This window comes from Poecilia reticulata, linkage group LG23 (genome assembly GCF_000633615.1).
Source record: "Poecilia reticulata strain Guanapo linkage group LG23, Guppy_female_1.0+MT, whole genome shotgun sequence".
NCBI classification, from domain to species: Eukaryota; Metazoa; Chordata; class Actinopteri; order Cyprinodontiformes; family Poeciliidae; genus Poecilia; species Poecilia reticulata.
The window spans coordinates 13,843,404-13,858,214 of record NC_024353.1 but is presented as its reverse complement, the minus strand read 5'-3'; the positions used below and the strand labels follow the sequence as shown (position 1 = coordinate 13,858,214).

The 14,811-nt window shown below is 38.7% G+C and overlaps 1 protein-coding gene across 13 annotated transcripts in view; it reads right to left on the bottom strand.

Annotated features, from left to right (window-relative positions):
• Positions 1–14,811, bottom strand: part of lrmp (lymphoid-restricted membrane protein) — a 34,862-nt gene that overhangs the window by 6,685 nt on the left and 13,366 nt on the right. For 11 of the 13 annotated variants that reach the window (XM_008401256.2, XM_008401258.2, XM_017302783.1 and 8 more), the window contains exons 18-30: positions 14,280–14,397; positions 13,263–13,536; positions 11,693–11,745; positions 9,622–9,718; positions 9,090–9,267; positions 5,506–5,593; positions 3,049–3,095; positions 2,869–2,957; positions 2,612–2,745; positions 568–652; positions 398–452; positions 281–308; positions 10–150 (exon numbers count right to left, since the gene is read on the bottom strand). In XM_008401256.2, the coding sequence (XP_008399478.1) occupies positions 10–150; positions 281–308; positions 398–452; positions 568–652; positions 2,612–2,745; positions 2,869–2,957; positions 3,049–3,095; positions 5,506–5,593; positions 9,090–9,267; positions 9,622–9,718; positions 11,693–11,745; positions 13,263–13,536; positions 14,280–14,397 (1,387 nt within the window). The remainder of the gene's footprint in view (positions 1–9; positions 151–280; positions 309–397; positions 453–567; positions 653–2,611; positions 2,746–2,868; positions 2,958–3,048; positions 3,096–5,505; positions 5,594–9,089; positions 9,268–9,621; positions 9,719–11,692; positions 11,746–13,262; positions 13,537–14,279; positions 14,398–14,811) is intronic. The other 2 variants (XM_017302781.1, XM_017302782.1) reach the window with 2 other exon arrangements.

Sequence of the window (14,811 nt, the reverse complement as noted above, 5' to 3'; positions counted from 1 at the left end):
AATTTGGACCTGCAACAAGCCTTGGCAGCTGGATACTTCTCTGCGAACATTTTCTTCTGCGAGGTCACGCGACCTCTCCTCCAATCGGAGCCTTTTCTCCAGGGTGAACATGTCACATTTGAATCCCAGTGCGAGGCGCTGGAACTCTGCCTGGAAAAGTAAAACACATTGCACTGCAGACATTTTCATAAAAGCTATCTAAATGGCTATCTTATTCCTAAATTAGCCGCCCAAAGCAAACAAATTCTTCACATATTCCAAAGTTAGTTGCTCTGGTTACCTCAATCTCCTTATCAGTAGGTGATGAGCTAAAGAAAGAGTTTGAGAGAATCATTCCTTAAATAGTTCAGGACTCGTTTTAAAAAAAAAAAAGGGCCATAAGTGTCTGGTATCTTACCTGTTCCTGTCGTCTTTGAAAACATCGTTGGAGTCAGAGGTCATGGATGAATCCGCTAGAAAACGAGCCGGTAAATGTTTTAGACCACACAAAACTTGAACAACTGAATTCACTTTAAAGTGTGAAATGACTTTATATTCAGGAGCTTTCAATGAATGCATCTGACTTACATCGTCTCCTAGGGGCCAGGCTGATCTCACTTGGTTCATCCTGGATATGCTTCTTCTCAGCAGCATCCATGATGTGTGCCAGATTCTGCAAAGTTTGTACAAAACATTCCGTCTCTTCCTCCTTTTTTTGCATTTTCTGCTCTGGCCCCTCCATTTCAGACAACTCTTTACTGTCAATTCCCGTCTTTTTAATTTGTCTTTTTACTCCTTCCTCCTTCCGTTAGAACAATCGACAAGACTATTATTTAGAATGAGCCTCTCCTTATTGGAGATAAAAATCAAACTGCTCCGTTCTTCCCTCCCTCTCTTCGATAGGCTCACACGGTCGTACACATGCAAAACTGGAAAGACAACAACTTTTTCCAGTTTACATGTTCAGGCTGCAATACACCAACGTAGAGTCTTGTTGTGGGTGGAGGAATTTTATCTACATGTTACAATCTTCACTCAACATTTCAGGTTGTTTAAGGAGACTGCTGAAAAAGGTCGTAATATTTTGGAGCATGTTCTAATGATGGTAATTTGTTTGCACTTAATGACTCAAAGAGCAGCTTCTTGATATCAGTCTTACTAAACACAAAGCTAACTGGTTGATGAGGAGTTATCAAGCATATGCAGCTACAACAATAAGCTTTTCCAGCACCCTAGCTTCAGACAGAAACCAAGAAGCCAGGATTGCCCTATATGGGTTAACCAGAAAACTAGATTTTTGCGTTCAATTTTACAAGCTACACCCAGGCTTAAGAGACCTATAACCTAGGACTCCACGGAACCACAGGTAAAGCCTATATCTTCAAGGGGAAAAATAAAACAAAACCATTTCATGAGTAGCTCACCTACCAAAACTATTCCAAGAGCATATCAACAATTCAACCAGAAGGTCACAAAACAACACACAACAGACTGCAGCACTGTAAACCTTAATTTTCTGAAATTCAGTCACATTTCATGGTTCAACAATAAGGATCGGGCTACAATGGAACTCACTGTACAGTTCAAAGGTCAAAACCATTCCTGGTAAAAATGAACACACGACCGTCTGACATGCACCAAAAAAACATCAACTTCAGGACTCCAAAGTTCTTTGTGAATATTAGTTTGTGCCCTTAATGTTAAGTCAGCTTATGCTATGCAACAGACTAAGCACTAGAAAATCCCTCTCTGACTGGTCCACTCTAAAACATTAATTCTTATTTTTTGAGCTATTCTAAAACTTGACTAATCCAGAACTTCCATTGGATTAGATTTGGATTTTGATGCTTTATTCAGGCTGTTCCTGGTTGAATTCCCTCCAACTCGGTTGAATCAAAATATTTCTACAAAAAAGAGGGGTGAGGCATTTGCTAGATTCTTCCACACTAATCTAAAAGATTTATTGCCATTTAATTAAAGTTGTTGCAACCAACAGTTGCAAAAGCAGTTTTTAGCTAACAGGGACAGATTGTGAGATGTGAAAAAATGATCTGAAACACAACAGTCACAAAAGAGCGAAAAATAGATTTGCAAGGAGGCAAATAATTTCACATCACTGTATTCAAATATAGTGCAAGTGGATGAAGACGCCATTTCTCATTTTTCTATTAAATAAAAAAAAAAAGTTTAAATCCTGTTGCTTTGCTATATTCGTAGTGTTTTTACAGAGGTGATGCTTGTTATAAAAGGTTGAGAACTGATCTCCAATTTCCAGTTTTTCAGGCCTAAAACTAACAAAATAAAAATCCTCAGAACAGGGTTTCTCCCAGTGTACTACAAGCCTGGCGGGCCACCAGGCTTTACTTGCCTCCCACAAGGCCAAGTTTGTTTATTTATTATAGGTTTTAAGACTTTATAGTTGGTGTTTAGATGTTGCTAATAATGTCTTCCAATAACACATAATTACCTAGTTATATTTTCATATTTCCTAATTTTGTATTTTCACATTTCAAAGCCCTACCAGTGGGCTTAGCATGTTTTCTAGCGGAAACCCTGTCTTAGAAACCTATATAAACCTATATAAAATAATAAATAAATCAATTTATACAGTCTATTTTATGCCATGGCTTACCTGTGAAAAGGGGAGGTTAGAGGATGTGCTGCTCTTTCCACCTCCTGATTGGCTGTTTGGTCCGATCTGTGATTCTGACTGAGGAGAGCCGCTCTCAGAGGTGTTTGGCCCATTGCTTGTGAGCTGGTTCATCGCTTGGAAGAACATTAAGCGAGTCAAAGAGTCAAAGGTACTCATATATGTAAGAATGTATATGCAAAACACCAGCTGCATATCCTGCTTTCATACAGATTAGATGTTTTGTTTGCTCCTTTTACCTGCCACGCTGGTTGGAAGAGCTCGACCATCAGCCGTATCGTCCTGAACCATCTCTTCTTCCTCTACCAGCACAGGTAAGAGACTTGTGCTGCAAAAGAACACACTTTACAGGTAAAACACCACAACACTGCAAATCTGAAGCATAATTATGTGACGACAAAAAACAAACAAAACCTCACCCGTCCTCAGCTGCTGATTTATCTCCTGACGGGTCACGATTAAGGCTCTGAAAAGAAAAACAAAGAAACCCCTAAAGTTTAAAAAAAAAAAAAAAGGCTTTCCCTCTCTCTTGTGTTCCACATGATTTGATATTAAAAAGAAGAACCACAGAGTGTACCTGTCCCACGGCAGAGTAATGCCATCTGAGCTTTACAGAGTGTGGAAGAGAGATGAGGCTGACTTCTTATATAATGTGAAAGTCAGGCACACACAGAGAGAGAGAGCTCTGCAGCTTTATAAGTGTGTGCATATCGGGCTGGAAATGGTACCAAGTTGACACAGGCATAATACTAAGTGGTGGAGGCGGACTGGCTGAAAACAGTGTGAACGCTCTCACACAATGGGAGCGAGGTGAGAGCTCAGATCAGTGCAGTGGCATCTTGTGCAATGAGTGTACATAATATCCGTTATGACGCAGCTTAGAGTGAACAGGTTTGCTTTAACGTTTCACTGAAAAACAACAAAAGGAGAACTCTTGTACCATTTTGTACTTAAAGCAACAAATGCTGCCAAGAGACCCATAACGGTTTAACTATAACAACAGTTGAAAGACTTTTTTATTCATTAGTACTTATTTATGTGACGATAAATTAGCAGTGTGCAATAGTTGATTTGTTTTCCTACAGTCCGTTTAGATTTTGGATTAAAAACAGCACATAATAAAATGTACCAGGAGTCTGGCTGGTGTCGAGAACTGAATGATTTCCAGCCTGATCGGCCACTTGGAACCCAGAAATCAAGTCTTATTTTAATTAAATCAACAGACCAAACATAAGCACTGACCATAGCACTCTTCAACATAGAAGTAAGTCCAGAAAACTACTCAGTTGACTTGTACTTAGAAAAACATTCCTTTTTGCATTCACACTTAACTGACTATCCTACATTTTATCAGTTGATTACTGGATTAGGATCTAATCTACACACAGCCGTGACCTGGAGCAAGCAGGTATAGAACACCAACAAGAGCAGATCATCACGGTTGTTTACTCACTGAACAAAATTAGACAAATGGAGCCAATTTTCCCCAATTAAATCTAACAAAAATGATGTAAAATGTTTGTTCATGCTGGTTTCTGGCGCAAAAATTCTCACCTCTACCAATATCGTTATAAATATATTAAATAAAGTCTGAGGGTAGGTCAAATGTCAAAAGATAAAAAATACTTTGATATTCCTTTTGGGTTGGATCACCAAGGGGTGCTGTGATCTTTGAGGCGGTATTATGTACTTTATACCATAATCAAGTAACTATGTTACCTTGAGTTGTTATGGAAATGCTGTACATCATTCATGACTTAAAAGTCGACGCCTTGAAATTGGTCCTTTGTTTCTTTAAGAATCTCCTGCTCTTTCAGACACGAGCACTTGCAAAGTGTTTAGGCACCCTGAAAGGTCTTTTAGATCAGGGGATCCGGGTCCAAAACTCAAGCGCTACCATTCCACAACAATTAGACACATCCCTGCTCAATCACACCTGAAATAAATGACAGAACTCCCTCACCAGCATCTGCAAAATCCAGGCAACAAGCCTTTCTATTTGCATAGGAGTCTCACCTTTCACCTACACAAAGCGACTAATGTGGCAGCACTATGTGAAACTTGCAGGCACAAAACATCAGCAGCAAACAAGGATCAATATAACTACCAGCTTCAGAAGAGCCAAAAATCATCATAAATACAATTTCTTTAAAAATATATTGAATCCCTGTAGTTGTTGTCGTTTTATTGTGTGCAAAAATGTAATCATAGAAGTACCACCTGGATTTTATAAGAATGTTTCACTGTAATAAATTATTTTTTATCAATTTCTGATTTTGTAATAATGCACAACTATAATTTTAATGAAGAACAGACAATCAGCAAAACCACATACTGCATTAAGAAAATTACACCGTCTCAGAAGATTAATTAGGGGACAAGAAACAACAGACTTTTTGAATAAGTAGAGCTTTCAAAGCAAAAATGTTAATTATCTGCTCGTCAAGGAAATATTTCCGTTTATCACTTTAAAGTGGCTACAATTCATTTATTGTCCTTCATAAACACATTTGACACGCTGTTTAAAAACCTGAAACAAAAGTAAACTAGAGACCAAAACGAACAAAAAAAATTCTCAACATTGATGCTGATAAGTCATTTATAGTGATAATTACTTCACATACTTGGGAAGAGGTTTCAGTAAAGCTGGAAACCATCTTGATTTAAACATCTTTGCCAAGCTCAGAGCTACTTTTACTTTGTGATCTCAAATGAGTCTTTTCATCGTAACAAAMAAAAAAAAAAAAAAAAAACAGGGGCCAAACAGAGACTGACTGTCAAAAAGGAGAAGAGGAAGCAGCAGCAGGCTGGTGCTGAAGAGAAGAGAGGAAACTCTTTTCCCCCACGTATTAAAGGACTTCCTCTCCGTTACTAACCTTATGCCGGCTCATGTCTGCTGCGCTTGCATCTAGCTCGTTTTCTTTCTCCTCTTCTTGCCTGGGATCCTCACCGGTCAACAGGATGCTGACCAAAAACGAAAGGTCAGAGTTTAAGTGTCAGACACTATGCGTTCTTTTAGATTCTCGCTGTGCAAAATTAGACCACAACAAAGTACATCTGATCTGACAGCTGCAGCAGAAAGACATAGAAGGCTTTAGTCTGTTTGGAGGTGGACTTTGTCTATGCAAAGCACGGCCACAGAGATACTGATTCAACTGGGAGCTCCTCCTACACAGAAAAACACCAATTTGACTGGCAAATATGGCCAAAGTCATAGGGAAATGATGAAACTAAAATGCCAACTGCACTTGGCTGGTAATAAAACTCAAAGGTTAGTGAGATAAGCATGAGGAGGATGCTCTAACAGGATGCATGACAAGGTCGCTTTCTTCAGTGCTTTAATATAAAGGTGTGATTCTCATATGCCACCATCTGAACCCATTCCTGTATAACCCATTCCTGAGGGAAAAATAAAGACTTAGAATACACAGCGGTCACTCTTTTCCAATTTGCATAGTATTATTTTTCACAGTATTTTTTTTTTTAGATCTGCTGGCTGCTGTGCGTCACAGAGCAGCAACAATATTAACAATCAGTAATGACATTCTTCAGGATATTCTAGTTCTGCTTTTTCATTGGATAATCCCTTTTTGTCCATGACATGTTGACATGCAAATGTACAGTACGGATGCACAGATGAACAGAACAACAAGCAGGTGCTCATTTTGCGACTGATTGTTGAAACTTGTCATGTTTCCTAGAAGTTAGGTATGGTGTTAAAAGTATATCAAAGTTTTAATACCATTAAAACCTTCTGCTACTCGTTTTACCGCTTAAAATCATTTTAATAAGATGCTAGCTAGGTAGCCGTTAGCTGGATGAAAGATAGCTCCCAGTCTTTTCCCAATAATGAGAAGGAAAAAATTCCACGTTATGGAAATGCTTCCATTGGTAAGTAGCACAAAGAATCATGGAGAAAAGAAAGAAGAACCAACCTTAATAAAGCAATGTTCTTTCAAAACTACAGCTGCTTAGCTATAAGTAGCATGTCTGTAGTCAAGAAACCAACTGTAGGGAGGTTTCCTCAGCAGATACCCTGGCTAATAGCAAGCAAATATCTGCTTATTATACATTATTAATATCCAAGAACAACTGGAAATCAGTTCACACAAATAGGAGACTATTATTACTACATTAGGCCAGTATTTATTCTATATTTAACTTTATTTTATGCATCAATGTGCTGACATTGGACTTGATAAAAAAAACAGTGCATCATCACTACCATCAGATGACATGTTCAGAGTGTCGTAATGCTAGGAACATGTCAATTTGCACCTTCAACTCCCCAACTGGTTTTGTTTAGTAATTCTCTCAGCGATACAGACGTCTCTATAACTTATTGACCTCTGCTTCTTCAACTTCTTCCTTCACTAAATTTTCAATCATGTTTGGGTGTAACTTATTTATTTAAATACAACTGCATAGTCCATCATTTTCATAGTGGTAGGAATATTTGTTACCTTATAGTTTTAACCAGAAACAATGTACCGTATTTTCCGCACTATAAGGCGCAATGGATTATAAGGCGCACCTTCAATGAATGGCCTATTTCAGTGTTTCTCAACCTTTTTCAGCCCAGCGCCCCCTTAGCCTTTATCCAGGTCCCTCACTGCCCCCACCAAAGAATTTACAGGCTACTTTGCATTGACCATTATTTTATTATTAATATTACTATCACCATTGTAGATGTTTTGATTTTTATGCTTGTTTCTGTATTTATCATCCAAAATAATTTCCCAGAGAACAAAAAAAGTCATGGGAATAGAAATTATTTTCACAAGGCTATTAAAAATGCAATGAACATTAAAGTTAAAATCGGTAGGCCTAACAGCAGCCAATCAGAGTGGAAAAAATATTCTTATTCTTTGCCATTTTCTAGTTGCTAAATATTCCACAAAATGACCAGATAAAAGATGTTCAACATGCCAGTTTAAACTTTGATCTATTTGCAAAACAACTGAGCTCTKCAACATTAAAACATGGGTAGAACTGTAACTACATTAATCATAACTCTTCTTCTCTTCAGTGTTTCTGCCGGTTTCTGGTGGTGCAGCTCTGTGCTGCCTTCAGGAGAATGGGACATCAGAGTTTCACATGGCATTTAATGTGCAAACCAGAACTTTCAGTGGAAAAACAAAAGTTCCAGATCCTTTTAATGCCATACAAATATGAGACAGAAACATGGATTATATCTATATATAGACCTGTCTATTGATTTATAGATTTATAGTTTTACTGGACAGAAATTACAAAGAACAAATTTGGTTCTTAATCAAATCCTAATGAGTCAAACTGAAAGTGTCATGGAGTCGTCAGCCTCATGACATTAACACTGACATGAAAAATAATATCTAATCTAATTAAAAACAAATAAGTGATCAGTTCTTTACTGTTATGGTCTGTAAGATATATTTATTCTCAGCATTAGATGTGGCCTCAACAAATCCATGGCACTTCAACAATATTATTTTACCTTTTATCTGGAAATAGTGTCTGTTTATTTTTGCCATATAGTCCTCTGTATTAATTATTGCTCAAAAGGTCTTGCCATACCAGTTTATTCCTCTGTATTTACTTTTGTTTTAGTTTATTCTTGCATTTTGTTCTTTATTCATTTCCATTTAGTTTCCTTTGATTAGTATTATCCTCTCTTAGTTTATTGCTATGTCCACTTTAGTTTATTTCCTGTTGCTAGATTTATTTGATCATTTATCCACGGTACCGCCCACGTTGAGAACCGCTAGCCTATTTTAAAACTTTTTTCATATATAAGGCACCCCGCATTTTAAGGCACATAGAATAGACTCTTCAGTTTGGGTTGCCAATTTGTTCCGTACTCTATTATTACACATCCACATTTGTAAAGAAGTGGTCCCCGAGTACTTTATATAGTGGGCTGCCCCAATCATTGTTTCACTCACGGTGTTGGTGTTGCGATATTGTGCCCAACTGCTTTCTGGGTAACACAGACCAACTGACACGCTGCCTCTGTCTCTCTTCCCCCGCCCCTCCGACCTCCCCTGGCTTTAAATTTATTATCAAACTTTATTAACAAACCTGCGTTTTGACAACTATCCCAGCATGCACCGCGCACTTCTTCTATGGGGGAAAATGAAGTCGGCGGCTGCAAACCGGAGTTGCTAGACATGTTGTGGCTCAATATTGGTCCATATATAAGGCGTACCGGATTATAAGGCGCACTGTCGGCTTTTAAGGAAATTGAAGGTTTTTAGGTGCGCCTTATAGTGCGGAAAATACGGTAATATCTTTGACACAATGATATTTTACTCACTGTCCCTTTTAATCTTTACAGTCAGTCATATTTAAAAAGTACTCTGAAGTATTATCAACAAGGCACTAATGTAGAAAATACTTTACTTTAGAGACCTCTAGTGGTAAAGCCCACAATTGCAGAGGATACGCTCAAGGCAATTTCCTTTTGAAAACATTGACTCACCCGTCACTCTGGGGAATCTCATCTGCTCCAGGTGACGCGTCGCTTGCAGAAGCCATGTCTGCTTCTGCAGTAGCTGAATCAAGAGGCTTGGAGCTGTGATCCTGTTCAGCCGGTGAGTTTAGAGCTTGAGCTGGAAGGCCAGAGTTGAACTCTGGAAGCTCACTTGTGTCTTCACCTGCTGAGACAAAAACAAAGAACAGAATTTAAAAATAAAAACTTCTCATAGTAAAGTTTTAGTTATCAGTCACAATAATCTACTTGAACTGAATCCTGACGGCAAAGCACCACATTAAGTGGTTTAAGTTTGAAAGATGACGAGCTCCATGAGAAAGGCTGACGATTTAACCAGATTTTGAAAAATCGTTCTCTGCTCTGAACAAACAGCATATTGAGCGAGTCGAGAAATGAGTCATGCCTCGGTTGAGTTTTAAATGCTATCAAGTACGGCTGTAGTCTAGGTGATGTTAGAAGCAGAAGACCGGTGAAGCAGAAATGGAGAAGAGGGAGAAAGAAAGAAAAAAAAAAGTCTCACTGTTTTCCGAGTGGGACAGATCAGGGAGAGCAACCGCCTCTGGGTGTGTTATGCCGACAGCCTGTGAGTGGGCGCTCAGTGGTACTGCTGCCGCCTTCTGAAACACACGCAAACAAAATGATAAACATTCATAGCGGGAATGAGGGGAAGGAAGATCAAACAAGTAGCTCACGCTAAACAGCTGGCAGAAACAAAACTTTGCCAGATGAGAAAGTCTTGCACAAGTCAAACTCGGCACATCAGTGACTGGATGCTTACAAGAGACTTAAATTAAGTATTGCATCAGCTTCAATACGCACAGTTGACAGCATGAATAATGTAGTGAAACCTCATTATAAAACCTTTTATAAACCTCTTAGGTGTTAAATTGTTTGAGCAAGTGGGGAGAATGCAAAACATCCAAGTTTAGATACTGTCTAGCTTCAACTCATTCCTTTCAACTTGGTGTGATCTTAAGGTTTCATCATAGCCATTCTATATTAGGAAGCAGCCAGCGTTAGTACAAATATGGAGCCTGCTGCCTCAGAGCAGAGGCAGTGAATCATGACATGTGAAGAACTATTTGGTAGGCAAATGGTAGGGAAAAAAAAAAATGTATGAACAGGATCAGAACTTGGGGGGGGGGGGGGGATCATTTAAGATGCACCCCACGTCAGAAGAAGATGGGCATGTTCTTGTGTTACTAGTACTGAAAACAACCATTCCCATTTTTATTTTTTTTATTTTTACATTTTTATGTTACAATCTCATTCCAAACTGTATTTATCTCCTTCCTCGAGATGTGGAAAAAAATTTGATCAGCAGAAACACCTCAATTTTGAGATGTGTGCACTTATGATTCACAGCTCTTGGCTTTCTATTTCTAACAAATTGACAAAAATATCAAAAACTTTTTCCTCATTGTTACAACGGGTTATTTGTGTGTAGAATTTTGAGGAAAGCAATTAATTTAATACAATTTTGAATAAGACCGTAACAGCAAAATGTGGAAAAAGTGAAGCACATTATGTGCCTTTTGTTTTGCAAGAAACACTTTGTTGCAAAAAAAAGAAACAGCCAAAAGAAAGAAACCAAGCATATAAGTTTTTTTTATGTAAACCAGCCAGCCACGAAATTAAGCCTATTTTGAAAAACAATTTTAGAAAATCATAATCTCAGTAGTACTTCAGTTGATTCTGAAATATGATGAGCAAATGGTTCCTTTAACACAGACGCAGGAAATGCCTCTGCATCTAACTGCAAAACCGTGAAAGTGTGACTGAAAACCTGTGAGAAGTGTGAAAACAGACGAAAAATTACTCATAACCTGACAGTTTTAAGCTGATTTTCATAAGCAAGAAGTCAAACTAAAATATAAACTTATTTCATAACAGCTTTCAATATGACACAACCAAGAGCAGCTTTAAAGATGATATGGAAATGTTGAGTATGGCTTAAAACTTCCATCATTATTAAAACTTCCAACATTAACAGTCACAATATATACTAAGAAAAGAGACAACAGAGCTTTGAAACTTAACTTATCTGGATCAAGAAACGTCAGCATCAAATCGATTTAAATAGTTGCTCTGCATTTTAAACTATTTGTCAGTCTACTACTAAACTCAATTTGAGATGATTAACAGGTTGTAAGAGAATAAATTTGCACTCCAATAGCATTTATACTTTTTTTTAAAAATTGTAATAATAAACCTGGTTATTGATGGCGGTAATATATTTTGTGAAATAAATGAAAGCAAAATGGCTTTTATGTGGATATGATGGTGGTTCTTGCTTACGGTAATGCTAAGAAAATACAAATTCATTAATGTTTATCAGTCTGGAAAGGGTTATAATGGCATTTCAAAGGTTTTGGGACTCAAGAGGATCAACATGTGGCCCCCTAAATGGATTAAATCAATCATCTGAAAAAGGCACATTGTATTTACTATGGTTTTGTTGAAAAAAAAAAAAATAGTGAGATGTAAAAGAAAAAGACATACAAGTGTGAGAAAAAAAATCTGGAGTTTTTTAATCCACTTTATGTAAACACACTTCATTACTGCATCAATTGATTTTGAGGTTATTTTACCTGCAAGGGTTGACAAATGACCTCAGGTTCTGATTGTGTGCAGGCTGCAAAATCTGTAACAAAAAAAAAAAACAAGAAAATCCCTTAAAGGCTGGAGAAATAAAAATAGACATCAAAACCCCAAAGTTTTGTCTCAAGAGTCATAAAACTGCAGATTTGCTATAAAAGCACAATGGCGGGGCAGATGGGGTAAATGACATGTATGAAGGGGCGTTACGCCTATATTCACCCCGTTCCGTTTGTCTGCCTGCCAGCCACTCATGCAGGAAGAGAAACAGGGATTATCAAGCTCAGTTCGGGGGCTCAGACCACTCGCACACCCGGCCATAGAAGGAACTTGAGGAAGCCAAGAATTCTGGAGATGTGTTGACACACTCGCATCACACTTTGTCTCTCTCAATGTTAAGAAGATCAGAGCTACAACCACCATAGAAGGCAGGGGTCTATTTCCAGGATGTGTGCGTCCATATAATGGTAGACAGTGTACTGCGCACTGGTGCTCTGAAAGTACGCGCAGCCCATGACCCCCATTTCAGTATAACCTGCTGTCACAGACACAAATACGAAGGAAAAATAAGAATCAAGATTTTGATTTTGAGGTACTAAAGTCCCACAAAAATCTCCAGCATAATGAGGGTCATGTAAATGTGTCAAATGAAAAAGAATGAGACAAAAGAAAACAAAAAAAAACTGAATATAGCTGATGCACTTGACTAATCAAATCAGAAGGTTGCAGCTATTATTTGAGTTGAAATAAACAGCAGATTAACTGAACAGCAACAAATGGACCCTGTTGTCTGGTTCATGGTGGCAGCATGTTGGAGCAGCTCTGCTATGTTAGTTTAGATTTGTGCATTTTCTAGATCTTTTTCATAATGTTCTCTTTAGTTTTTAAATGGTGTGCAGCTGGAAAAATGGAGACTTTTTACTATGTGCAACCATGGCAACAATGTATATTTTGCAAGTGGAAGCGACTGATTAGCATCTTACAAGCTCGAATAATACATCAACTATGACCCCCAATCTCAGAGAAAATAAAGAGGAGGCTTCAGGCAGTCATGAGTGTCACACATCAACATTCTTCAGTCAGAGGCCTCTTCAGATTGTTGTAATACAGACTGCTACCTGCCCATAGCCTCACCATTCACAACAATTTCAAGATTGTTGAATGACATGAGCTACTACAAAATTTAATTTCATGTACAGTGTGTAGATGATGGAACTCATCTGAGATAAGACCAATGCCACCAATCAGCTAAGGTAGAACTTGACATCAACGGCTAAGATTGATTTCTTCTGCAAATCTCGATTTGACAAATATTGCTCCTTCTCAACTTCTGTTTGAAGACCCTACTGTATCAAATCCTTGCTGTTTTTCCATTTGCTTTTGGTTCATGACAAACATAAGGGATGTTTTCCAAACTGATGTCAGTACTTATCACTAGCTCTCAATGGGCACAAAAGATAAGCATCTTAACATAAGATCTTTTAAACACTTTAAATTAAAGATCTGTACCAAAGCATGTCGATTCATTTATCATGCAAACAGGTTACTGCTGCCTCTGCCTACCTCGTCTTCCCTCAGATGTGCTCTGATCAGGTTGAACATCCGTACAGACAGAAGAAAGAGGAGTTGATGCATCTCTCACTTCTCCTTCCCCAGCTGTGTCCACTACCGTCCACCTCTTCTGCCCGTCCTCTTCTTCAACTCTCTCTAGCGAATAGTCTGTTTTTTCCTCAGGGCTGCAGTCTCTTTTCCCATCCTGCACCCAGCAGTTCTTCTCTGCTAGTTCATTTTTCAAGAAGTCCTGTAGAGCAAACTCTTCGTCCCAGTCCAAGTCAGGCTAAGAGAAAAATCATAGAAACAAGAAAAATGTAAGAAAACAGGACAAATCCCATTGATGAAAGTGCTGGAGGTGGCTCTGATAAAGCAGCTCATCTCCTTGTTCCATTTCACCATTTACAATCTGAAACCTACGAGACCAACTGCACCATTTGAATCTACAGGTACTACTAATCTTTTGAGAAAGATTTGAAAGTACCATGACAAGTACATGTTCATTTAATCCACACAAAAAAAGTTTTATCCAAAAGCAAATTACAAGAGGGATCAGGTTATATTCAACCCCTGAGAAAAAGCCATGATTTTTAAATAAGCTTCAAACATCAGCAAAGGGTTGTTTGAATAATTTGAAACTAGGAGCTGCATTACAGCAGAATAATTCACTGTATGTAACAGCAGTGCCACTGTAATGCTCCAGCATGCGCAAGCACGACAATCTGAGGTTTAAAAAGTGTGGAGGTGTGTGGCCTTATTAATTTTTTGTGTGGGCGCTCATGTCCACTTAACTCGCCGGCTCACACTCGGCTGTTCTCTACCAGATGCTCCAGCTGTCTACAAACAAAACAAGCTGCATCACTGCATCTGATAGACCAAAGTGATAACTGTATTAGCGTCACGGATTACGCATTTAAAGTATTAAAAACTGAAACGTAAACCAGTAAACACCTAGACTACATAATGTGTTGCCTGCTTTAACAGAATTAATCAATTGTACAATAACATCCTTCTCCCCTCCTCTCAGACCTCGTCCTCCTCCTCTGGTGCAGGTGTTCGGCATGAGGCCTCTCTGCTGTCTTGAGATATCTTTAGCTGCTCCAGTTCCTCGCACAGCTGCCGCTTCTGGTTCTCCTGCTCCTGCACCCTGGAAGACAAAATCTTCCCAGTTAGATTTTTCCCAAGCAAATCGCAGCACATGTGCGCAGAACTCCCAAAGTGTCTGGAAGTATCAGAATGAAAACGTATGCACACAAAGCTCCTGGATGAAAATAGACATACGGTACCCAATCCGCAGGCCCATGCAGTGTCCCATTCTGTTGCCCAGGGTGACCAGCGCCAGTTCTCCCACTGGCACTGTGTTGATTTCCTCACTTTATTTCTGTAGATGTAGCCTTTAATATTGCAGCACACAGACTAAGATGTGACTTATGCTAAAGCCATGCCTCTGTCTTACAGGCCGTACCTGGACAGCCAATCCACTCTCCCTCTCTGCTCTAATATCACACTGGCCTAAGCCTTTTATAAATCTGAAGGGGATGGCTATCTCCATAAACACACA